Raw genomic sequence first — 26,295 nt, 5'->3', positions numbered from 1 at the left:
AATATTCATCTTGATGATATCTAGGTCAAGTTCGAACATGGGTCACTTACGGTCAAAAACTAGGTCAGTAGGTCTAAAAATAGAAAAACCTTGTGACCTCTCTAGAGGCCATACTTGTGAATGGATCTCCATAAAAATTGGTCAGAATGTTCATCTTGATGATATCTAGGTCAAGTTCGAAAGTGGGTCACGTGCCGTCAAAAAGTAGGTCAGTAGGTCAAATAATGAAAAAACGTTGTGACCTCTCTAGAGGCCATATTTTTCATGGGATCTGTATGAATGTTGGTCTGAGTCTTTATCTTGATGATATATAGGTCAAGTTTGAAACTGGGTCAACTGCAATCAAAAACTAGGTCAGTAGGTCTTGAAAGAGAAAAACCTTGTGACCTCTCTAGAGGCCATACCCTGGAATGGATCTTCATGAAAATTGGTCAGAATATTCACCTTGATGATATCTAGTTCAAATTTGAAACTGGGTCATGTGCCTTAAAAAACTAGATCAGTAGGTCAAATAATAAAAAAACCTTGTGACCTCTCTAGAGGCCATACTTTTCACGGGATCTGTATGAAAGTTGGTCTGAATGTTCATCTTGATGATATCTAGGTCAAATTTGAAACTGGTTCAAAGGCGTTCAAAAACTAGGTCAGTAGGTCTAAAATTATTAAAATCTTTTGACCTCTCTAGAGGCCATATTTTTCAATGGATCTTCATGAAAATTGATCTGAATGTTCACCTTGATGATATCTAGGTCTTTTTCGAAACTGGGTCACGTGCAGTCAAAAACTAGGCCAGTAGGTTTGAAAATAGAAAAACCTTGTGACCTCTCTAGAGGCCATATTTTTCATGAGATCTTCATGAAAATTAGTGAGAATGTTCACCTTGATGATATCTAGATAAAGTTCAAAACAGGGTCACATACCTTCGAAAACTAGGTCAATAGGTCAAATAATAGAAAAACCTTGTGACCTTTCTTAGAGACCATATTTTTCAATGGATCTTCATGAAAATTGGTCAGAATTTTTATCTTGATAATATCTAGGTCATGTTCAAAACTGGGTCACATGAGCTAAAAAACTAGGTCACTATGTCAAATAATAGAAAAAACGACGTCATACTCAAAACTGGGTCATGTGGGAAGAGGTGAGCGATTCAGGACCATCATGGTCCTCTTGTTTGGTAATTATCCCTGCAGATGTACATTTATGTTACCAGTTTAATGTATTTCATCTATCTGAGGGTGCAAATGGTTTCTGATATTCGAAGGCAGAACCACCAGTTCTTTTTCCACGGAGGTTTCATATTCTAATTTACTCAAACTTAACTGTATATGCCAGTTCGGTAGGTTCATTGATATGACAAATCACAGTTTTCATAGTGTTTAATGTATTTCTTATATTATGATATTGATAGTTTGAAATACAGGTGTATATTAAATAACCTAAAATTGAAACAGACAATGTTATTTAGATCAACAAATGTAACAAACAAAATGAATAATAATATCATCATATGTCATGTATGTTTTTAGGAAAACAGTTACTGAATTTTAGCAATAGTTGGAATGGAAAAATGTAGATCTATAAAAATACTTTTTACAGGTGTTTATGTGTTAACTTATGACGACTTCTTATTAAAATGATGCTTATTTGTAACAAATCCGTCCGTCGTGCGTCATCCATCGTGCGTCAACAATTTGTAAAAAAATCTTCTTCTTGAAAACCACTGGGCAGAATTTCACCAAACTTCACAGGAATGATTCTTGGGTGGCCCCCTTTCAAAATTAATTAAAGAATTGAATTCCATGCAGAACTCTGGTTGCCATGGCAACCGAAAGGAAAAGCTTTAAAAATCTTCTCCTCAAAAACCAGAAGCCCTAGAGCTTAGATATTTGGTGTGAAGCATTGCCTAGTAGACCTCTACCAAATTTATTCAAATCATGACCCTGGGGTCTAAATTGACCCCGCCCCAGGGCTCACTTGATTTTACATAGGAAAATCTTAAAAAATCTTCTTCTCAAAAACCAGAACCCCTAGAGCTTAGATATTTGACGTGTAGCATTGCCTAGTGGACCTCTACTAAAGTTGTTCAAATCATGACCCTGGGGTCAAAATTGACCCCGCCCTAGGGGTCACTTGATTTTACATAGGAAAATCTTAACAAAAAATTCTAAAACTAAACCAGAAGGCCTAGGTCTTAGATATTTGACATGTAGCATTGCCTAGTAGATTTCTACAAAATTTGTTCAAATCATGACCCCCGGGGTCAAATTGACCCCGCCCCATGGGGTTACTTGGTTGTGCATAGAAAAATCTTCAAAATTTTCTAAAAATAAACCAGAAGAGCTTAGATTTTTGACATGTAGCATTGCCTAGTGGACCTCTACAAAATGTTTTCAAATCTTGACACCCAGGGTCAAACTGACAAAGCCCCAGGGGTTACTTTATTTTATGTTACTATAAATAGCTTATTTAGTAACTTCTTTATTATTGGCCGTAGGGAAAAACCGAGACCACTTTTCTGTGGTACAACATGAATGGTATCTCCAATTTTTAGCTCGACTATTCAAAGAATAGTCTAGGTATTCTACGTCGGCGTCGGCGTCACACCTTGGTTAAGTTTTTGCATGCAAGTACATACAGCTATCATTTAAAGGCATTTAGCTTTGAAACTTATTTATTCTTTTTCTAGGTCAATTACCAACCTCACTGGGTCAAGTTCCATAACTCTAACATGCATTTTGAGCAAATTATGCCCCCTTTTGGACTTTGAAAATCCTGGTTAAAGTTTACATGCCAGTTACTATCTCCAAAACTAATGCAGATATTGAATTGAAACTTCCGATGTGTCTTCGGGGTTATAAAACCAGTTGATAGCAGTAAGTCCCGTAACTCTGACCTTCATTTTGGCCAAATTATGCCCCCTTTTGGACTTAGAAAATTCTGGTTAAAGTTTTGTGGCAAGTACATACAGCTATTACTAAAAGGCATATAGATTTGAAACTTATTTTTTCTTTTTCTAGATCAATTACCTACCTCACTGGGTCAAGTCCCATAACTCTGACATGTATTTTGGGCAAATTATGCCCCCTTTTGGACTTAGAAAATCCTGGTTAAAGTTTTACATGCAAGTTACTATCTCCAAAACTAATGCAGATATTGAATTGAAACTGTACATGTGTCTTCGGGGTTATAAAACTAGTTTATAGCACCAAGTCCCATAACTCTGACCTTCATTTTGGCCAAATTATGCCCCCTTTTGGACTTAGAAAATTCTGGTTAAAGTTTTGCGTGCAAGTACATACAGCTATTACTAAAAGGCATATAGATTTGAAACTTATTTTTTCTTTTTCTAGATCAATTACCTACCTCACTGGGTCAAGTCCCATAACTCTGACATGTATTTTGGGCAAATTATGCCCCCTTTTGGACTTAGAAAATCCTGGTTAAAGTTTTACATGCAAGTTACTATCTCCAAAACTATATAGATATTAAATTGAAACTTCACATGTGTCTTCAGGGTTATACAACTAGTTGATAGAATCAATTCCCATAACTCTGACATGTATTTTGGGCAAATTATGCCCCCTTTTGGACTTAGAAAATTCTGGTTAAAGTTTTGCGTGCAAGTACATACAGCTATTACCAAAAGGCATATAGCTTTGAATCTTATTTTTTCCTTTTCTAGGTCAATTACCAGCCTCACTAGGTCAAGTTCCATAACTCTTAACATGTATTTTGAACAAATTATGCCCCCTTCTGGACTTAGAAAATTCTGGTTAAAGTTTACATGCAAGTTACTATCTCCTAAACTAGTGCAGATATTGAATTGAAACCTAACATGTTTCTTCGGGGTTATAAAACTAGTTGATAGCATCAAGTCCCATAACTCTGATATGTATTTTGGTCAAATTATGTCCCCTTTCGAACTTAAAACTCTTTTGATATTTAACATTTTGGGTAATAATTTCCTGCTTCTGTGACAATATTTCGAATAGTCGAGCTTGGCTGTCTTACGGACAGCTCTTGTTAGGTGTATTTTGACATATCTGTACCTTTAAGAAAATTTCAACTATATTTACTCATGATTCTTTTGATTGATCTTGATCATGAATTTTTGACCTTTCTGTCCTGAAGTGCAATGATAACAGGTGAGAGATATAGGGCCATTTTGGCCCTCTTGTTTAATTGATAAGTATTGAACACATTAGAAAACATAACCTAGTTTTTTTTCGATGTCAGTTCAAGGACATCCTGTTCCTTTAAACTTTCACATAGTGAAATATTTTGACTTTCTTTCCAAACTTTCATAAAGTGTTACAAAATTTGCCTGTTTTTGTTAGACTGTCAAGAACAAATGATGTCAGGACATAGAGTGCAAACAGAAGTATTGAAGAAATTGAAATACATTGTATAGCTTTATCTTTTTCATTTTATCAAACAAGGCAATGAAAGGTTTTTGTTTGTCGATGAACAACTGCTATTGAACAAGACTAGATTTTTTTTATCTTTACCTTTTGAACAAAATATAGAAGTGTATTGAGCACAAAGTTGATAAAAAATTTTGTTGTGCACTGTAAAAGTTGTGACCACTCCATTTCTTGCCACACACAAGTGCATTACATAATGCCTGCATGTACTTCCCTGACATGAATGGGTTACATCAAGTCTTGAAACTGCAAAGCACTGCCCCCATCAGTCCTCTCAGTACTTTGATTCAAAAAATGTCACATAGCACTGTGTCGCATTCAATCCTCAATTTACTTTATTTTCTTAGTTTTGTGTTTTTGTGTGTGTTTTTTCAGAAATCGCTAGTGAAGGTTGCTAGAGATGTAAATATTATATTGCTGCAGTATACTTACCATATAGAGGTCTGGCGGCTTGGATTTACGGACAAAACTGGTCAGTCACTAATTTTTAGCTCACCTGTCACAAAGTGACAAGGTGAGCTTTTGTCATCGCGTGGCATCCGTCGTCCGTCCGTGCATAAACTTTTGCTTGTGACCACTCTAGAGGTCACATTTTTCATGGGATCTTTATAAAAGTTGGTCAGAATGTTCATCTTAATGATATCTAGGTCACATGCGGTCCAAAACTAGGTCAGTAGGCCTAAAAATAGAGAAACCTTGTGACCTCTCTAGAGGTCATATTTTTCAATGGATCTTCATGAAAATTGGTCAGAATGTTCACCGTGATGATATCTAGGTCAAGTTCGAAACTGGGTCACGTGCAGTCAAAAACTAGGTCAGTAGGTCTAAAAATAGAAAAACCATGTGACCTCTCTAGAGGCCATACTTTTCAATGGATCTTCATGAAAATTGGTCAGAATGTTCATCTTGATGATGTCTAGGTCAAGTTCGAAACTGGGTCACGTGCGGTCAAAAACTAGGTCAGTAGGTCAAATAATAGAAAAACCTTGTGACCTCTCTAGAGGCCATATTTTTCATGAGATCTTCTTGAAAATTGGTGAGCAGCTTTCAACTTGTCCAGTGCTCTACAATGTACTTGTGTTTTTTTTTAGGCACCGTGTAAAATATGGAGTGGAGTCGTGGAGTGGAGTTGTGGAGTGGAGTCTGGAGTCGATTTTGGAGTCAATATTGGAGTCAATTTTGGAGTCAGATTTGGAGTGGAGTCTTTTTTGGAGTCAAATTTGGAGTCGATTTTGGAGTGGAGTCTTTTTCGGAGTCAAATTTGGAGTCGATTTTGGAGTCAGTTTTGGAGTCGATTTTGGAGTCAAATTTGGAGTGGAGTCTTTTTTGGAGCCATTTTTGGATTGGAGGCATGGGGGTGATTTCTCTCAGGCCTGTAGTCACTAAATATATGTAATTGTCTCTTATTGAAACAGTCTTGATTGATAAAATGGGTCTTAAGACAATGGTCTCTAATTTTATGCGGCTCTCAAGCAGGATTTTTTTAATCCCCCGCCGTGGCGGAGGGATTATAGGAATGGTCTGTGTCCGTCCTTCCGTCCGTCTTTCCGTCCTTCCGTCCGTAACAAAATCGTGTCCGGTCCATATCTCCTAAACCCCTTGAAGGATTTTCATGAAACTTGGGTCAAATGATCACCTCATCAAGACGATGTGCAGAACCCATGAGTCAGCCTTGTCGGTTCAAGGTCAAGGTCACAACTCAAGGTCAAAGGTTTGAGCCTGCCATTTTGTGTCCGCTCTATATCTCCTAAACCCCTTGAAGGAATTTTATAAAACTTGGGTCAAATGATCACCTCATCAAGACGATGTGCAGAACCCATGAGTCAGCCATGCCGGCTCAAGATCAAGGTCACAACTCAAGGTCAAAGGTTTGAGCCTTCCATTTTGTGTCCGCTCTATATCTCTTAAACCCCTTGAAGGAATTTTATAAAACTTGGATCAAATGATCACCTCATCAAGGCGATGTGCAGAACCCATGAGTCAGTCATGCCGGCTCAAGGTCGAGGTCACAACTTAGGGTCAAAGGTTTGAGCCTTCCATTTTGTGTCCGCTCTATATCACCTAAACCCCTTGAAGGATTTTCATCAAACTTGGGTCAAACGATCACCTCATCAAGGCGAAGTGCAGAACTTATGAGTCAGCCATGTCGGCTCAAGATCAAGGTCACAACTGGAGGTCAAAGGTTTGAGCCTTCCATTTCGTGTCCGCTCTATATCTCCTAAACCCCTTGAAGGAATTTTATAAAACTTGGGTCAAATGATTACCTCATCAGAATGATGTGCAGAAATTATGAGTCAACCATGCCAGCTCAAGGTCAAGGTCACAACTAAGGGTCGAAGGTTTGAGCCTTCCATTTGGTGTCCACTCTGTATCTCCTTAACCCATTGAAGGATTTTCTTGGGTCAAATGATCACCTCATCAAGACGTTGTGCAGAATTCATGAGTCAGCCATGTCAGTTTAAGGTCAAGGTCACAGCTAAAATCAAAGGTTTTACCCTTTCACTATCCATAGCAGTGGCGGGGGATTTAGCTGTCATTCAGACTGCCTTGTTTTAAATGTTAAGGGATTTTGTAAGTAGAGTCTCATTGATGCTTAATGTTACTGAAGTGTTTGGTCTATATTAATTATTGTTATCATTTTTGTGGTGAATTTAGGGATGGAATTCCTTGATTTTATGGTCGAAAAAAACAAAAAAACAACAACACTGGTTATAACTGTTTTCATCATGGTTTTCCTGGTTATAAAATTTCTGTTAGAGTCTGTGTTTTAAGACAATGGTCATGTCATTATTGGTAATATTATGGTTTACCAAGGGTTTTAAAGTCCCAGAAACACTTTGGATATTATAATTTCAAGTAGCATTTATGTCACGAAGAAAGAATTCAAAGATACCAGCCTCTCTACAAATCTTGTTCGGTCTTAAGCATTGTTTTCTGTAGAAATCTGATCAAACCATTAAATTAAGCATAGAAATTTCCAAACTACTGAAAATAACGAGGGTTATTGCAGGCTTAACGTGAAAGGGAACGTAATAGCAATAATTCTAAATAAACACTTAGAACATTCTTTCGATATCGCCCATCAATATGCATTTGTTGATTTATTTTAAAGTTACAACAAAAGCCTGCATTTTTTAAACCAATGTTTTTAGAGATTGGACCAAATGATCGGTCAGTTTGTATAGAAAAGGGATAGGTGATTTGCTCTGTTTTAGGGTGCATATTGGCTCGATCCTATTGTATGTACTGAAAAATATCTGTAATAAAAATGTCACTTTCACAATTGTTTGTAGGTCTACTAAAATTATACATTTTGTATGAAATTTGTTAAAAACAAAACAAACAAAAAAAAAGAACAAGGTTTACAGTCACTGTATTTACTTCAAATATACCCAAAATGCACCATTTGCCGTTCTCATTTTAAACAAGAGCTGTCACTAATGGTGACAAATGCCCCCACAGCACCTTGACCTTTGACCTGGTGACCCCAAAGTCAGTAGGGGTGGTGTACTCAATAAGTACTATCAGCATGTGAAGTTTGAAGGTCCTGGGTGAAGTGGTTCGCGAGTAAAGTGCCTTCATGCAAAAAATTAACGTTGGCCCATGTGGCCTTGACCTTTGACCTGGTGACCCCAAAGTCAGTAGGTTGGTGTACTCATAAAATACTATCTGCATGTGAAGTTTGAAGGTCCTGGGTGCAGTGGTTTGCGAGTAAAGTGCCTTCATGCAAAAAGTTAATGTTGGCCCCTGTGACCTTGACCTTTGACCTGGTGAGCCCAAAGTCAGTAGAGGTGGTGTACTCAATAAGTACTATCAGCATGTGAAGTTTGAAGGTCCAGGGTGCAGTGGTTCGCGAGTAAAGTGCCTTCATGCAAAAAGTTAACGTTGGCCCCTGTGACCTTGACCTTTGACCTGGTGACCCCAAAGTCAGTATGGGTGGTGTACTCAATAAGTACTATCAGCATGTGAAGTTTGAAGGTCCTGGGTGCAGTGGTTCGCGAGTAAAGTGCCTTCATGCAAAAAATTAACGTTGGCCCATGTGGCCTTGACCTTTGACCTGGTGACCCCAAAGTCAGTAGGGTTGGTGTAATCAACAAGTACTATCAGCATGTGAAGTTTGAAGGTCCTGGGTGCAGTGGTTCGCGAGTAAAGTGCCTTCATGCAAAATGTTAACGTTGGCCCCTGTGACCTTGACCTTTGACCTGGTGACCCCAAAGTCAGTAGGGTGGTGTACTCAATAAGTACTATCAGCACGTGAAGTTTGAAGGTCCTGGGTGCAGTGGTTTGCTAGTAAAGTGCCTTCATGCAAAAAGGTAACGTTGCGACTAACGAACTAACTAACGGACGGACAGTTGAAAACTAATATGCCTCCTTTCAGGGGCATAAAAATTCTTGGGGGAGGATACCCCCGTACCCCCAACACCACCCCTGCATACTATGAACAAGGTTCCGGCTACTCGCCTGCAATCTTTATAGCTGACTCGAGTAACATGGATATTTATAAATTCTGACCTTGTTATTTTCTCAATAAACCATTCGTTATTTGATATAGGTATCGTTTATAAATTTTGAATTTTGACCAGCGAAGACCATGGCTGATCATGGTCTGCATTGTTTGCAGAAGGCAGACCTTTTTGCATGTTTACTATTTAACAGTCTGAACTTAGAATTTACAAAATGCAAATCTTTTAAATGCAGAATGATGTTTTGTCTTTATTCATAGTTGAGCCACATCATGAGAAAACCTACATAGTTTACTGCATTTGCATCGAACTAGATCAGCCTGCACTATTCTCATTCATCTGATGTTCGACATGGTAACCGAGAACAGTGGTAGATCTCTTGTATGCGAGAATGGCCTGCACAGGCATGAAGTTGATCAGAATTCATATAGTTCTTTAACAATTTGTCTTACTCGAATATGGTTTGAAAGCAAATTTTGTATGGAATGAGCAGACGAATCAAGAACCAGACTAGTGCAAATGTATTTTTTTTTTGTGAATTGTACTATTGTCTATTATAAACATATGCATAACACACAGTATTCTATCCTTCATTAATTTCATCAAGTAATATCGTGTCTTATTATAATGTGTCTCATTATATTATGCCGTTTGTAGTAGATAGTAAATATTTAATTACCTAGGTTTTTTTTCTTGTTTTCATTTTCTGGATTCATTTTAAAAACTTTAAACAATATTTTCTCATTATTTCACATTTCAAGTTAGAAATGTTTATCAATTCTCTCTGAGTAATCTTCAGGCAACATCTGACCCAACATCATAAATAACAAACCATGAAGGAACTAGGGGTCAAGTCCTGATAAGAATGAGATATCATGCTGAGGTGCTGTACCAGTACCTTCTCCAGCAGAATTTTGTAGAAATCTGTCATAAAGTAGAGAGTGATTGGTTGTAATTAACTATCCAATGTAATGGCAAGTTATTCTTACCAATCTGATAAGGGTCATTTGAGAAAACATCAGTAACTGTTATTGTTATTTCTAGAGGAGTATGATATTGAGCCCATTCATGATTCAACAGTTTACTAGTACATGTAAGTGTGAAATACTTATGTGGATAATTATTTGGAGGTGACATATAAACGTAGGATCATTTAATGAATTTTTAGGTTTTATTAACTATTGAAATAGTTCAATTAATCTTGTTGAGGTCAGTTTTTTTGACTCCAAAAGCGACCCCAAATTTGACTCCAAAATCGACTCCAGACTCCACTCCACCACTCCACTCCATGACTCCACTCCATATTTTACACGGTGCCTTTTTTTTAAGCCTGAAAATATTCATTTGTTGATAACCTTTACAGTTTTGTTTGGTTCCATTGTATCCATACTCTATTTTCGCAGACTGTCTGACTAGTGGTAGATTTTTTTTCACGGTTTTATCAAAAGTGTTTGGTTTTGATAAAGGACTTAACCATGTAAAAACAGTAGTGATAAAATAGTGCTAAACATGGATACTTTGACATGTCTGGTATATTTCATAAATATATTCTGGGAGCTGTCAAACCTGTGAGGTATATTTATTTCTGAGGTATTTAGTTACTGTCTGCATGGAGCTATGACATTTTATTTATATACCAAGTACATAGAAAACAACTTTTTTCGAACTTACAAAGTACAACTGCAGTAAGACTGGTACCCACAAAAACCTGCATGCAAGTCACGTGCTGTACCAACTGATCTAACTCCTGGTTTCTCTGAAGTTTCATATCACTACACCAGGAAGAATAGTTAGATTAACTGACCACAGTTATATAACCTAAGTAGTGTTGAAAATGGTGTACATATTGAATAAAATTTTGACTTCAGGTGCTAATGGAGATATTCTTACACTAAGATCAAATCCCATTAAATTGATACAGCTAAAAACAAAAGGTGGTGCTCCTGTCTTCTGCTGCGGTATTTCCCATGATGCAACGCTTATGGCATACTCTGACTGTGAAACTGTAAGGCTGTACAATATTAACTTGGTAAGTGTATGTATGTTTTAACCCTTACCCTGCTAAATTTCTATAATGAACTTGTCCATCTTTCAATTTGGATTGTACCATTAACAGTTAAAAGGGGTGCTTACCAAAAAGATACTGACTGAATGGGGAACAGTGCAGATCATGATCAGACTGCACAGATGTGCAGGCTGATCATGATCTACACTGGTTGCAAAGGCAGAATCAATCTTGTCCTGCATGGTAAGGGTTAAGCACTGGAATGTTTTAGTCACCCACCAATAAAATATCATTGGGATATTAACTTTTGGTTTACATTGAGTTCGTCTGCCAGTCTGTCTGTTTGAGTTCACAAATTATTCTTAGGTGGTTACGTAAGAATGGTATATGTTAGTGTACATATATGCCAGTCTTATTGTTTTGTTAGATCTTTTTCTCAGTGACAAAAATAACGATAGAGAGACAGGTAAAGGAGTGTTAACCTTCTGACATTTCTTTGAATATCTGTCTGTCAGTTCCAGTTTACCAGAACCTGAGCTCTGTTATTATTGTAGGGATATTAAAATTACTTGGAACAAATGGCGATTTGCAAAATGTAAGATATGGGCCTAAAGTCCAAGGTAAAGGTTGTACTTTAAGAAAGATCTTATTTTAAATGTCAGGTCTATGATTATTTTACTAATTAATAATTTGCACATACATTCACCATTATAAACAAGACAGTTTCTTTTCGCCAAGTATTGGAATAGTGTTTTCACTAATTCAGGCCTGTAATATAATTCTAACTGCAGAAAATGACTTTGTTTTCCAGTCATGTTTAGTTTGACATGGTAGTCAAGAATTGTTTCTTGCATAATAAACTTCTGATTTCAAAGTGAGGCAGAGATGTCTGGTAGTTGGACTTAAGACTACAGAAATCATGAAATGAGCCGCACCATGAGAAAACCAACATAGTGCGTTTGCGACCAGCATGGATCCAGACCAGCCTGCACATCCACGCAGTCTGGTCAGGATCCATGCTGTTTGCTAATGATTTCTCTAATTGCAATAGGCTAGAAAGCAAACAGCATGGATCCTGACCAGACTGCGCAGATCCGAAGGCTGGTCTGGATCCATGCTGGTCGCAAACACACTATGTTGGATTTCTCATGGCGCGGCTCTAATGTAGAATTGAAGTACAGCAGATGATTTTAATAAGACTGAGATGTCCATTGCCAAAGATGCCAGTTGAATGACGGGCATACATAACATGTGTGGTAAATGTTTTTGGTGACCACCTTTTGTTATCAGTTACTGCATTACTGTTAGCTCTAAATGTTCACTGATTCCCAGTAGAAATGTTACCAAGATGAGGTTTTTCTTTGTTAGTCATGACACTGTGGCACTTTTCAGGAGAATTTAAAAAGTATACAGCCTAGTGTGAGTATGAAAAGAATTCTGCAGGCTGATGACATTCCTCCAGATGGCGCTCATTGTTTGTGTTTTACCTCAGATAAAACACGGCTTGTTACTGTCACCTCATCATCCTGTGTACAGATCTGCTCGATTCAACATGGCAAAGTCTCGGTAGAGCATACATTCCCCGAGTTGTCAGGTTTGCAGCATTTCTATATAAATAAACTTACAAAAAATTGGTACGGTAAAAAAGAATATAAGCAACAGCATTTTATCTTTTGAGAGTTCATTTATAAAAATTCATGTAAGAAAGATGAAAAATTTGATAGACCAAAATTATGTTTCTTTTGAAACTTGAAAGTAAATGATTTTTACACTTCTTGTACTCTGATGTGTTTATTGAGTTGTCTCAAAATCTTGTACTGTTTGTACATTTTCTGGAGTTGTTGCCCTTTGATTGAAGGAATTTAATGCATTGGTGTGTGTTGTTTAATATCCTATTTTAATGAAAGCACATCATTGGGTTTTGATACAAATACTTTATTAAAGGTACTGGTATACTTTACCCAAATTTCATATTTGAAAATATGAATGATTCCTACTTAAGGTTTATGTAAACATAAATTGGCATGTTTATTTGTATCAGTAGTATTATTTAAATGTGTACTATGACTAAAGAAACTCCAACTATTTTTAACAAAGAACTGTTACTGCATGTCATTTAATAATGAATGTAGCTCTACATGTACAGTTAATTTATATATTTAGTATACTGAAGTACATTAGGAGAGGATTTGAAGTACATATATAAAGATAGAATATTTTTGTAAAAGGTTGACACTGGATATCTTTAAAGGGTATCTTTCTGCAGAACAAACAGAAGATTTAAGGGGACTATAGTTGGACTTATAATGCAAAGGTTACTGGTCTGAATCTTGGCAAGAGCAGCAATTTTAGCCCACCATCATCATTTTAGAATCTTCATGTCCATAACCTGCATCATTCAAATTTGGACCACATGTATAGTTTTGAGTGGCAAGATGAACCTTGACATGAGTTGACCTTGTTCTTGACCTTGAGTTGACCTTGTTCTTGACCTAGTGACCTACTTTCACATTTCTGTAGCTACAGCCTTCAAATTTGGACCACGTGCATAGGTTTGTGTACCGAAACAAACTTTGACCTTGACATTGACCTAGTGACCTACTTTCACATTTTTGAAGGTACAGGCTTCAGATTTGGACCACATGCATAGTTTTGTAATCCAAAATGAAATTTGACCTTGATTTTGACCTAGTGACCTACTTTCACATTTCTCAAGCTACAGCCTTCAAACTTGGACCACATGCATAGTTTTGTGTACCGAAATGAACTTTGATCTTGAGGTTGACCTAGTGACCTACTTTCACATTTCTGAAGCTACAGACTTCGAATTTGGACCACATGCATATTTTTGTGTTCTGAATTGAAATTTGACATTGATTTTTACCTAGAACCTACTTTCATGTTTCTCAAGCTACAGCCTCCAAATTTGAAGCACATGCATAGTTCCGTCTGCCGAAATGAACTTTGACCTTGAAATTGATCTAGTGACCTACTTTCACATTTCTCAAGCCACAGCTTTCAAATTTGGACCACATGTTGTGTACCGAAATGAAATTTGACCTTGATTTTGACCTTCAGCTAGTCTTGAAATTTGGAACATTCAAAAATGGCTCAATGGTGGGCTCCACAGTCCCATACCAGAGTGAGAGTACAGGACAGAAATCTATGAAGCAGTCATCAAGCATAGTTTTACATAAATTTATTAGGTGTAAAATAAATAGGTTTAAACCAGGTAACAAATTTCATTGTCTACCCAGACAGGTCATTATCCTATAGAGTTTATTGACATGTTGTATGTAAAATAGATAGGTTTAAACCAGGTACCAAAATTCATTGTCTACCCAGACAGGTCATTATCCTGTAGAGTTTATTGACATGTTATATGTAAAATAGATAGGTTTAAACCAGGTAACAAAAATTCATTGTGTACCCAGACAGGTCATTATCCTGAAGAGTTTATTGACATGTTATATGTAAAATAGAAAGGTTTAAACCAGGTAACAAAAATTCATTGTCTACCCAGACAGGTCATTATCCTGTAGAGTTTATTGACATGTTATATGTAAAATAGATAGGTTTAAACCAGGTAACAAAAATTCATTGTCTACCCAGACAGGTCATTATCCTGTGGAGTTTATTGACATGTTGTATGTAAAATAGATAGGTTTAAACCAGGTAACAAAAATTCATTGTCTACCCAGACAGGTCATTATCCTGTAGAGTTTATTGACATGTTGTATGTAAACGTACTTAATATGAGTTGTGTTCTAACCAGCACAATGTAATGATTAAACTCCCAGTGTGTTTGAGAGTTACATACTGTGACTGTGTTGTAGCCAGCAAAATGTAGTGGAAAGAGTCACACAGCATGTCTGTGTTCTAGTCAACATAGTGTAGTGTAAAGAGTCAGACGTGTGTCTGAAGTTGAGCCAGCACAGTGTAGTGTAAAGAGTCAGACAGTGTGCCTGAGTTTTGAACCAGCCCAGTGTAGTGTAAAGAGTCTGACAGTGTGTCTGAGTTTTGAACCAGCCCAGTGTAGTGTAAAGAGTCAGACAGTGTGCCTGAGTTTTGAACCAGCCCAGTGTAGTGTAAAGAGTCTGACAGTGTGTCTGAGTTTTGAGCTGGGGCAGTGAAGTGTAAAGAGTCACACAGAATGTCTGAGTTCGAGCCAGCACAGTGTAATGTGAAGAGTCACACAGAATGTCTAAGTTTGAGCCAGCACAGTGTAGTGTAAAGAGTCAGACAGTGTGTCTGAGTTCAAGCCAGCACAGTATAGTGGAAAGAGTCACACAGTGTGTCTGAGTTCAAGCCAGCACAGTATAGCGTAAAGAGTCAGACAGTGTGTCTGAGTTCAAGCCAGAATAGTGTAGTGGAAAGAGTCACACAGTGTGTCTGAGTTAAAGCCAGCACAGTATAGTGTAAAGAGTCAGACAGTGTGTCTGAGTTCGAGCCAGCACAGTGTAGTGGAAACAGTCATACAGTGTGTCTGAGTTAAAGCCAGCACAGTATAGTGTAAAGAGTCAGACAGTGTGTCTGAGTTCGAGCCAGAATAGTGTAGTGGAAAGAGTCACACAGTGTGTCTGAGTTAAAACCAGCACAGTATAGTGTAAAGAGTCAGACAGTGTGTCTGAGTTCAAGCCAGAATAGTGTAGTGGAAAGAGTTACACAGTGTGTCAGCACAGTATAGTGTAAAGAGTCAGACAGTGTGTCTGAGTTCGAGCCAGCACGGTGTAGTGGAAAGAGTCATACAGTGTGTCTGAGTTAAAGCCAGCACAGTATAGTGTAAAGAGTCAGACAACTGAGTTCGAGCCAGCACAGTTTAGTGGAAAGAGTCAGACAGTCTGTCTGAGTTAAAGCCAGCACAGAATAGTGTAAAGAGTCAGACAGTGTGTCTGAGTTCAAGCCAGCACAGTACAGTGTAAGGAGTCACTCAGTGTGTCTTAGTCAAGCCAGTATGGTATAGTGTAAAGAGTCTCACATTGTGCCCGAGTTTGAGCCAGCACAGTGTAGTGTAAAGAGTCAGACAGTATGTCCGAGTTCGAACCAGCAGTGTAGAAAAAAGAGTCTCACAGAATATCTGAGTTCTAACCAGCAAAGTGTAGTGTAAAGAGTCTCACAGAATGTCTGAGTTCAAGCCAGCACAGTATAGTGTAAAGAGTTAGACAGTGTGTCTAAGTTCGAGCCAGCACAGTGTAATGTGAAGAGTCTCACAGAATGTCTGAGTTTGAGCCAGCACAGTGTAGTGTAAAGAGTCTCACGGAATGTCTGAGTTCTAGCCAGCACAGTGTAGTGTAAAGAGTCGCACAGAATGTCTGAGTTCTAGCCAGCACAGTGTAGTGTAAAGAGTCGCACAGATGTCTGAGTTCTAGCCAGCATAGTGTAGTGTAAGGTCTCACGAATGTCTGATTCTAGCCAGCACAGTGTAGTGTAAAGAGTCGCACAGAATGTCTGAGTTCTAGCCAGACAGTGTAGTGTAAGAGTCGCACGAATGTCTGAGTTCTAGCCAGCCAGGAAGTGTAAGAGTCTCAAGGAATGTCTGAGTTCTAGCCAGCACAGTGTAGTGTAAAGAGTCGCACAGAATGTCTGAGTTCTAGCCAGCACAGTGTAGTTAAGAGTCCAGAATGTCTGAGTTCTAGCACACAGTGTAGTGTAAAGGTCGCACAGAATGTCTGAGTTCTAGCCAGCACAGTGAAGTGTAAAGAGTCTCAAGGAATGTCTGAGTTCTAGCCAGCACAGTGTAGTGTAAAGAGTCGCACAGAATGTCTGAGTTCTAGCCAGCACAGTGTAGTGTAAAGAGTCGCACAGAATGTCTGAGTTCTAGCCAGCACAGTGTAGTGTAAAGAGTCGCACAGAATGTCTGAGTTCTAGCCAGCACAGTGAAGTGTAAAGAGTCTCAAGGAATGTCTGAGTTCTAGCCAGCACAGTGTAGTGTGTCCAAGAAGTCGAGTTCTACCAGGAATGTGTAGATGCAGTGTCTGAGTTCTAGCCAGCACAGTGTAGTGTAAGAGTCTCAAGGAATGTCTGAGTTCTAGCCAGCACAGTGAGTGTAAAGAGTCTCAGGAATGTCTGAGTTCTAGCCAGCACACGTGTAGTGTAAAGAGTCTCAAGGAATGTCTGAGTTCTAGCCAGCACAGTGTAGTGTAAAGAGTCTCAAGGAATGTCTGAGTTCTAGCCAGCACAGTGTAGTGTAAAGAGTCTCACGGAATGTCTGAGTTCTAGCCAGCACAGTGAAGTGTAAAGAGTCTCACGGAATGTCTGAGTTCTAGCCAGCACAGTGTTGTGTAAAGAGTCTCAAAGAATGTCTTGAGTTCTAGCCAGCACAGTGTAGTGTAAAGAGTCTCACGGATTGTCTGAGTTCTAGCCAGCACAGTGTAGTGTAAAGAGTCTCACAGAATGTCTGAGTTCTAGCCAGCACAGTGAAGTGTAAAGAGTCTCACGGAATGTCTGAGTTCTAGCCAGCACAGTGTAGTGTAAAGAGTCTCACGGAATGTCTGAGTTCTAGCCAGCACAGTGAAGTGTAAAGAGTCTCACGGAATATCTGAGTTCTAGCCAGCACAGTGTAGTGTAAAGAGTCTCAAGGAATGTCTGAGTTCTAGCCAGCACAGTGTAGTGTAAAGAGCCTCACAGAATGTCTGAGTTCTAGCCAGCACAGTGTAGTGTAAAGAGTCGCACAGAATGTCTGAGTTCTAGCCAGCACAGTGTAGTGTAAAGAGTCGCACAGAATGTCTGAGTTCTAGCCAGCATAGTGTAGTGTAAAGAGCCTCACAGAATGTCTTGAGTTCTAGCCAGCACAGTGTAGTGTAAAGAGTCGCACAGAATGTCTGAGTTCTAGCCAGCATAGTGTAGTGTAAAGAGCCTCACAGAATGTCTGAGTTCTAGTTTGCATAGTGTAGTGTAAAGAGTCTCACAGAATGTCTTGAGTTCTAGCCAGCAAAGTGTAGTGTTAAGAGTCTCACAGAATGTCTGAGTTCTAGCCAGCACAGTGTAGTGTAAAAAGTCTCACAGAATGTCTGAGTTCTAGCCAGCACAGTGTAGTGTAAAGAGTCGCACAGAATGTCTGAGTTCTAGCCAGCATAGTGTAGTGTAAAGAGTCTCACAGAATGTCTTGAGTTCTAGCCAGCACAGTGTAGTGTAAAAAGTCTCACAGAATGTCTGAGTTCTAGCCAGCACAGTGTAGTGTAAAGAGTCCCACAGAATGTCTGAGTTCTAGCCAGCACAGTGTAGTGTAAAGAGTCCCACAGAATGTCTGAGTTCTAGCCAGCACAGTGTAGTGTAAAGAGTCTCAAGGAATGTCTGAGTTCTAGCCAGCACAGTGTAGTGTAAAGAGTCTCACAGAATGTCTGAGTTCTAGCCAGCACAGTGTAGTGTAAAGAGTCGCACAGAATGTCTGAGTTCTAGCCAGCACAGTGTAGTGTAAAGAGTCCCACAGAATGTCTGAGTTCTAGCCAGCACAGTGTAGTGTAAAGAGTCTCACAGAATGTCTTGAGTTCTAGCCAGCACAGTGAAGTGTAAAGAGTCTCAAAGAATGTCTTGAGTTCTAGCCAGCACAGTGTAGTGTAAAGAGTCTCACAGAATGTCTGAGTTCTAGCCAGCACAGTGTAGTGTAAAGAGTCTCACAGAATGTCTGAGTTCTAGCCAGCACAGTGTAGTGTAAAGAGTCTCACAGAATGTCTGAGTTCTAGCCAGCACAGTGAAGTGTAAAGAGTCTCACAGAATGTCTGAGTTCTAGCCAGCACAGTGTAGTGTAAAGAGTCGCACAGAATGTCTAAGTTCTAGCCAGCACAGTGTAGTGTAAAGAGTCTCAAGGAATGTCAGTTCAAGCCAGCACAGTGTAGTGTAAAGAGTCTCACAGAATGACTGAGTTCTAGCCAGCACAGTGTAGTGTAAAGAGTCTCACAGAATGTCTGAGTTCTAGCCAGCACAGTGTAGTGTAAAGAGTCTCAAGGAATGTCAGTTCAAGCCAGCACAGTGTAGTGTAAAGAGTCTCACAGAATGTCTGAGTTCTAGCCAGCACAGTGTAGTGTAAAGAGTCTCACAGAATGTCTGAGTTCTAGCCAGCACAGTGTAGTGTTAAAAGTCTCACAGAAGGTCTAAGTTCTAGCCAGCTTCTATCAGGAAACTACTACCAATCTGGACGAGAGGTTTTGAGTTTGATCTGAAAGTCAGACACACTCCCTCTTGATGTTTATATTGAGACAATTTATATGTCTTGATTCAGTTCATCTGTTTCATATGATATGTTGTCTGTTTTCAAATAGACTAACTGGTTTTTGTTTTTTATTGCAAACATGCACTTTTACAGTTGATTTACATTACAGATAACATACACCTACTAGATGTAAGTCGCGATGACACGCTCACAGCTGTTGCTGATCATGATTGTAATGTTCATGTTTACAGTCTGGAAAGTTTACAGGTATTTATTGAATTTTTCACACGATATACTGTGAAATCATTTAAATTCGCTGGCATGAAATTTCGCGCAAACATGAAAAAGGATTGTTTCGCGCGGGCTTTAATTTGCGCATTTTCAATTTTAAAAATGAAAAATTAAAATTAAGAAATAATATGAGCGCAGTCTTAAATTCACACATTGGTCCTAGCGCGAAATACGCGAAAATTCGTCCTATGCAAATAAAAATGATTTCACAGTGTTTCAGCTTTTTCAAGATTGTAATACTACACTTTGTAAACATATGTAGCAAACTTCTATTGAAAATGAAAAATCAACAACTTTAAAAATTTCTGAAGTTTGCATTTATTTTGTATGACATGGTAACAGGTGGTAGCAGCTGAACTGTAAATGTTTCTTATATAATATTACAATCATGTTGTTATGGTTTCTTCTTGTATTAAGTTTGTCCTACAAATGGAAAGTCAATCTTGTTAATTAGTTTGTTAGGTTAGTTGTAACACCGACACAAATATACGTTATATGGGGGATTTTCCAGAATAAGTGTTGGAGGAAGACCTCGTGTCTCCCGGACATTGTTTCAGGCAGGCTCCCGAACCTAGGTTTGAACCTCGAACCTTCATCAAAGCTTACTGGGGGTGGCTAACCCACGTGACTTTTCAGTATCATACACACGGGGAAATCGCGCAATACATGTAACATTTTTGTTTGTATTTTCCTTTTTACTTGAAAGATTTTGATAAAAAAAGTGTCAAAGACAGAAAAACAAGTGCTTTCCTTGGCACAAAACATTTGCCACCTTTAATAAATGATGTCTTCAAACACTTTGCCTAAATTCCAGTGTGTATGTTACCTACACATGTGGTCCATGAAAAAACATTTGGGCAAAGTATTTTAAAAAAGTGCCAAATAGCATTTCTAGCAGACGGTTTGTGGTGAGGAAAGCAACCATTTTCTTGTCCTCATTGGGGTTTTTGTGCCCCTCCCCACTCCACCCCAACCTCTCCTCCACTTACAGTTGCCCTTGTCTGTCCGTTCGTCTGAATTTTTTGTTGTTCATATCTCTTAAAAATGTAAGTACTAGCCCCCTTTGAAAAACTTACAGGTAAATCCAAGTGGGGAAATGACTTGCATCTTGAAAGCTGGATCTCATTGGGGTTATGGTCTGTATCTTGAAAGCTGGATCTCAGTGGGGTAATGACCTGCATCTTGAAAGCTGGATCTCAGTGGGGTTATGGTCTGTATCTTGAAAGCTGGATCTCAGTGAGCTTATGATCTGTATCTTGATAGCTGGATCTCAGTGGGGTTATGGTCTGCATTTTGAAAGCTGGATCTCAGTGGGGTAATGGTCTGCATCTCAAGCTGGATCTCAGTGGGGTTATGGTCTGCATCTTGAAAGCTGGATCTCAGTGGGGTTATGGTCTGCATCTAGAAAGCTGGATCTCAGTGGGGTTATGACCTGTATCTAGAAAGCTGGATCTCAGTGGGGTTATGATCAGCATCTTGAAAGCTGGATCAGTGGGGTTATGACCTGCATTTAGAAAGCTGGATCTCAGCGGGGTAATGACTTGCATCTTGAAAGCTGGATCTCAATGGGGTAATGACCTGCATCTTCAAAGCTGGATCTCAGTGGAGTTATGACCAGCATCTCGAAAGCTGGATCTCAGTGGGCAATGACCTCAATCTTGAAAGCTGGCTCTCAGTGGGGTTATGACGTGCATCTTGAAATCTGGATCTCAGTGGGGTTGTGGTCTGTATCTTGAAAGCTGGATCTCAGCGGGGTAATGACTTGCATCTTGAAAGCTGAATCTCAGTGGGGTTATGACCTGCATCTTGAAAGCTGGATCTCAGTGGGGTAATGACCTGCATCATGAAAGCTGGATCACAGTTGGGTTATGACCTGCATCTTGAAAGCTGGATCTCAGTCGGGTAATTACCTGCATCTTGAAAGCTGGATCTCAGTCGGGTAATGACTAGCATCTTGAAAGATGGATCTCAGTCAGGTAATGACCTGCATCTTGAAAGCTGGATCTCAGTGGGGTTATGACCAGAATCTTGAAAGCTGGATTTCAAATAGGTTATGGCCAGCCTCTTGAAAGCTGGATCTCAGCGGGGTTATGGCAAGCATCTTGGAAGCTCTCAGTGTGGTTATGACCATCATCTTGAAAGCTGGATCTCAGTGGGGTTATGACCATCATCTTGAAAGCTGGATCTCAGTAGGGTTATGACCATAATCTTAAAAGGTGGAACTCAGTGGGGTGATGATAGCATCTTGGAAGCTGGATCTCAGTGTGGTTATGACCTGCATCTTGAAAGCTGAATCTCAGTAGGGTTATGACCATCATCTTGAAGAAGCGGACTCAGTTTCAGTTTATACACTTCTCTAATTTGAACAGTACCATATGGTGGAACATGAGACAGTAGGATATTTATTTTAAAGATATATCAAAGAGTACATCAAAATAACAAAATGTATTTGTTTTAGCATGTATGCAGTGTACCAAGACAAAATCACCAAGTGTCTGCCCTCAGTTTCAGTCCAGATAGTAAAATGCTGGTGATGGCATACACAAACCAAAAGGTAAACTTGGTTCTTTCATTATATTTACAGTAGTTTTACATTGCCAGTTCGTACATCCATGCTTTCTTGCCAGTTCATGCTAGTGGCTATCAACACAGTATGCGACAATTTATCTCTTCACGTGCAATTAGAAGGAAGTGTTAAAGATGATCTGCATATTTATGTACGATATACAGTAAAACAGCAAGGATATAGGCAAAATGATAGAGTTATTCAGGTGACCAGGTGATCCAAACATAGCAAATATAACAAAAAATTGTCCGGAACTACTGTCAGGAACTACAGTCTTTGTGCCAAAGCCATAGATGCACAAGAGAGCACTGTTTCATTGTATAATTTTAAAAAGAAAGAGTGTTTTTGGGAAAACAGGAATGATTTCAAGTTACGATTGTTTTTCAGATATTGATATATAAGTTTTGTCAACATTTAAAGCAAATTAAGTAAACTAAACACGTAAAGATATGAGCCGCGCCATGAGAAAACCAACATAGTGGGTTTGCGACCAGCATGGATCCAGACCAGCCTGCGCATCCGCGCAGTCTGGTCAGGATCCATGCTGTTCGCTAACAGTTTCTCTAATTCCAATAGGCTTTGAAAGCGAACAGCATGGATCCTGACCAGACTGCGTGGATGCACAGGCTGGTCTGGATCCATGCTGGTAGCAAACCCACTATGTTGGTTTCCCATGGCACGGCTCATATCATCTTTAATTCAATTTTTTTTTTCCCTAGATATTCGAATTTGATATATCACAGACAGAGTTTTCTGATTGGTCAAAACGACATAGTCAGAGTTTCATGAAGGCTTGGTTAAGACGGAAATCAAAGATCTCAAAAATATCGTACAATCCCTCTAATGATACACAGCTGTTTCTGCATGATGAACAGCTGTTCTGTATCTTAGATAAAACTCAGGTAAGTTGACAATTGACCTTTTAGTATAGAAGTGGGGTTGGTCTTGGCTTGGATGGTCAGTGGCTTAGGGTCTAGGATGGCTGTTCACTTGCCAATCTCACGGCTCTAGGTCTTGATTGTGTTAGATTTTTTGCTGTGAAGGAGTTACCAGTCAAAGTTTAATGGTTCTGTTAAAGTTATAGTATTTTCATGGAGAAGGGAAGGGGTCACATGGGGTCTCTTTCTTCTAGTAATCTCATAACTTTGAAATGATCAGCTATACATAGTTCTGAATAAAATGTAAAGAGAGTTTGCTGATGACAGCTTTTAAAAAAACTATTCTTTTTTTCTTTTTTATTTTAAGCCACAAGATTATAAAATTAAATGAATTACTATGTTACAATTTCAAAGGTTTATGAATTAAAACTGGGCATAGATAGCAAGAATATATTCTATAAGATCTGACAGAAGACACAGTAACAGAAATCATTCCACCTCCAAGACATGTCTTGTAGAGAAGTTTCACACATTGAGATTATTTCAAGAACGCTTCATGTTGAGAAGTTTCAAACACTAAGGTTACTTCACCACCACTCCATGTTAAAATGTTTTACCCACTAAGATTACTCCATCACCACTCCAATTAGAGAAGTTTCACACAATTAAGGTTAGTCCTCCACCACCGCACTACATGTGGAGAAGTTTCACACACTAAAGGTTAGCCCTCCACCACCACTCTACACGTGGAGAAGTTTCACACAATTAAGGTTAGTCCTCCACTACCACGCTACATGTAGAGAAGTTTCACACACTAAGGTTAGTCCTCCACTACCACACAACATGTGGAGAAGTTTCACGCACTAAGGTTAGTCCTCCACTACCACGCTACATGTGGAGAAGTTCCACACACTAGGGTTGGTCATTTACCACCACACTACATGTGGAGAAGTTTCACACACTAAGGTTAGTCCTCCAACACCACACAACATGTGGAGAAGTTCCACACACTAGGGTTGGTCATTTACCACCACACTACATGTGGAGAAGTTTCACACACTAAGGTTAGTCCTCCACCACCACACAACATGTGGAGAAGTTTCACGCACTAAGGTTAGTCCTCCACTACCACGCTACATGTGGAGAAGTTCCACACACTAGGGTTGGTCATTTACCACCACACTACATGTGGAGAAGTTTCACACACTAAGGTTAGTCCTCCAACACCACACAACATGTGGAGAAGTTTCACACACTAAGGTTCATCCTCAACCATCACACTCCATGTGGAGAAGTTTCACACACTAAGGTTAGCCCTCCACCACCACGCTACACATGGAGAAGTTTCACACACTAAGGTTAGTCCTCCACCACCGCACAACATGTGGAGAAGTTTCACACACTAAGGTTCGTCCTCAACCATCACACTCCATGTGGAGAAGTTTCACACAATAATGTTAGTCCTCCACCACCACGCTACACATGGAGAAGTTTCACACACTAAGGTTAGCCCTCCACCACCGCACAACATGTGGAGAAGTTTCACACACTAAGGTTAGTCCTCCACCACCGCACAACATGTGAAGTTTCACACACTAAGGTTCGTCCTCAACCATCACACTCCATGTGGAGAAGTTTCACACACTAATGTTAGTCCTCCACCACCACGCTACACATGGAGAAGTTTCACACACTAAAGTTAGTCCTCCACTACCACGCTACATGTGGAGAAGTTTCACACACTAAGGTTAGTCCTCCACCACCACACTACACGTGGAGAAGTTTCACACACTAAGGTTAGTCCTCCACTACCACGCTACATGTGGAGAAGTTTCACACACTAAGGTTCGTCCTCAACCATCACACTCGATGTGGAGAAGTTTCACACACTAAGGTTAGTCCTCCACCACCACACAACATGTGGAGAAGTTTCACACTCTATGGTTAGTCCTCCACCACTTCACTACTTTGTGGAGAAGTTTCACACACTTAGGTTAGACTTCCACCACTGCTACATGTGGAGAAAATTTACCCACTGAAATTACTCCAACACCAAACTACATGTTGAGGAGTTTCACCCACTAAGATTAGTCCTCTACCACCACACTACATTATGAGAAATTTCACACACTAAAATTATTCCACCACCACACTACATGTGGAGAAGTTTCACCCACTAGGGTTAGTCCTCCACCACCATGCTACATGTGGAGGTTTTACACACTAAAATTAGTCCTCCGCCACCATGCTCCTGTGGAAAAGTTTTACCCTTCAATTTTACTCCACATGCACTCTCATCTATATGTTTACTTCACCACAGCTCCATCTTTTAAAGTGCTCCATCACCACTCCATCTTTAGGACTACTACACACCTTTACATTTGGAGAAGTTTGGCTAACAAAGAGTCAACAAGACAAAAGTTGTTAAACAATCATAGACTCTTCTTGTTTGAGGATTAAAAAAAAACAACAAAAAACGATCAGCAAGCAAGCAATGCAGAACGAATATATGAAGCAAAATTAAGGTTATTTTTGTTTATGTACATTCATAGATTCTTAAAACCTGTCGTTGCTTTTTTGCAGAAGTTTCCAGGTGTAAAGAGTTTTGAGGAATTGAAGTTGGAGAAAACCACAGCCTTTCATATCTGTATGAAATACAAGGTAGGTACGCTTTGTACATGTAGTTAGTACACCAACTGGAGAAGACGACATACTTTCATATCTGTATGAAGTACAAGGTAAGTGCACTTTGTACACAATCAGTGTATGAAGTACAAGGTAAGTGCACTTTGTACACGAAATCAGTACACCTAAGGAGAAGACTCCAGTCTTTTATATCTGTATGAAGTACAAGGTAAGTGCACTTTGTACACGAAATCAGTACACATACAGGAGAAGACTCCAGTCTTCCATATCTGTATGAAGTACAAGGTAAGTGCACTTTGTACACGAAATCAGTACACATACAGGAGAAGACTCCAGTCTTCCATATCTGTATGAAGTACAAGGTAAGTGCACTTTGTACACGAAATCAGTACACATACAGGAGAAGACTCCAGTCTTCCATATCTGTATGAAATACAAGGTAAGTGCACTTTGTACACGAAATCAGTACACCTACAGGAGAAGACTCCAGTCTTTCATATCTGTATGAATACAAGGTAAATGCACTTTGTACACGAAATCAGTACACCTACAGGAGAAGACTCCAGTCTTTTATATCTGTATGAAGTACAAGGTAAGTGCACTTTGTACACAATCAGTGTATGAAGTACAAGGTAAGTGCACTTTGTACACGAAATCAGTACACCTACAGGAGAAGACTCCAGTATTTCATATCTGTATAAAGTACAAGGTAAGTGCACTTTGTACACGAAATCAGTACACCTACAGGAGAAGACTCCAGTCTTCCATATCTGTATGAAGTACAAGGTAAGTGCACTTTGTACACGAAATCAGTACACCTACAGGAGAAGACTCCAGTCTTCCATATCTGTATGAAGTACAAGGTAAGTG

General features: G+C 39.2%; 1 protein-coding gene across 1 annotated transcript in view; it reads left to right on the top strand.

The window, feature by feature from the left end:
- The window catches only part of LOC123549445 (U3 small nucleolar RNA-associated protein 4 homolog), a 77,008-nt gene that overhangs the window by 41,873 nt on the left and 8,840 nt on the right, over nt 1–26,295 (top strand). Inside the window, exons 12-18 of the mRNA XM_053546703.1 lie at nt 4,803–4,899; nt 10,759–10,919; nt 12,288–12,489; nt 19,214–19,311; nt 21,794–21,889; nt 22,621–22,803; nt 25,363–25,440. Of these exons, the coding sequence (XP_053402678.1) occupies nt 4,803–4,899; nt 10,759–10,919; nt 12,288–12,489; nt 19,214–19,311; nt 21,794–21,889; nt 22,621–22,803; nt 25,363–25,440 (915 nt within the window). The remainder of the gene's footprint in view (nt 1–4,802; nt 4,900–10,758; nt 10,920–12,287; nt 12,490–19,213; nt 19,312–21,793; nt 21,890–22,620; nt 22,804–25,362; nt 25,441–26,295) is intronic.

This window comes from Mercenaria mercenaria, chromosome 6 (genome assembly GCF_021730395.1).
Source record: "Mercenaria mercenaria strain notata chromosome 6, MADL_Memer_1, whole genome shotgun sequence".
In the NCBI taxonomy this organism is placed as follows: domain Eukaryota; kingdom Metazoa; phylum Mollusca; class Bivalvia; order Venerida; family Veneridae; genus Mercenaria; species Mercenaria mercenaria.
The sequence above is the reverse complement of the archived record's forward strand: the minus strand, read 5'-3'. Positions and strand labels throughout refer to the sequence as shown.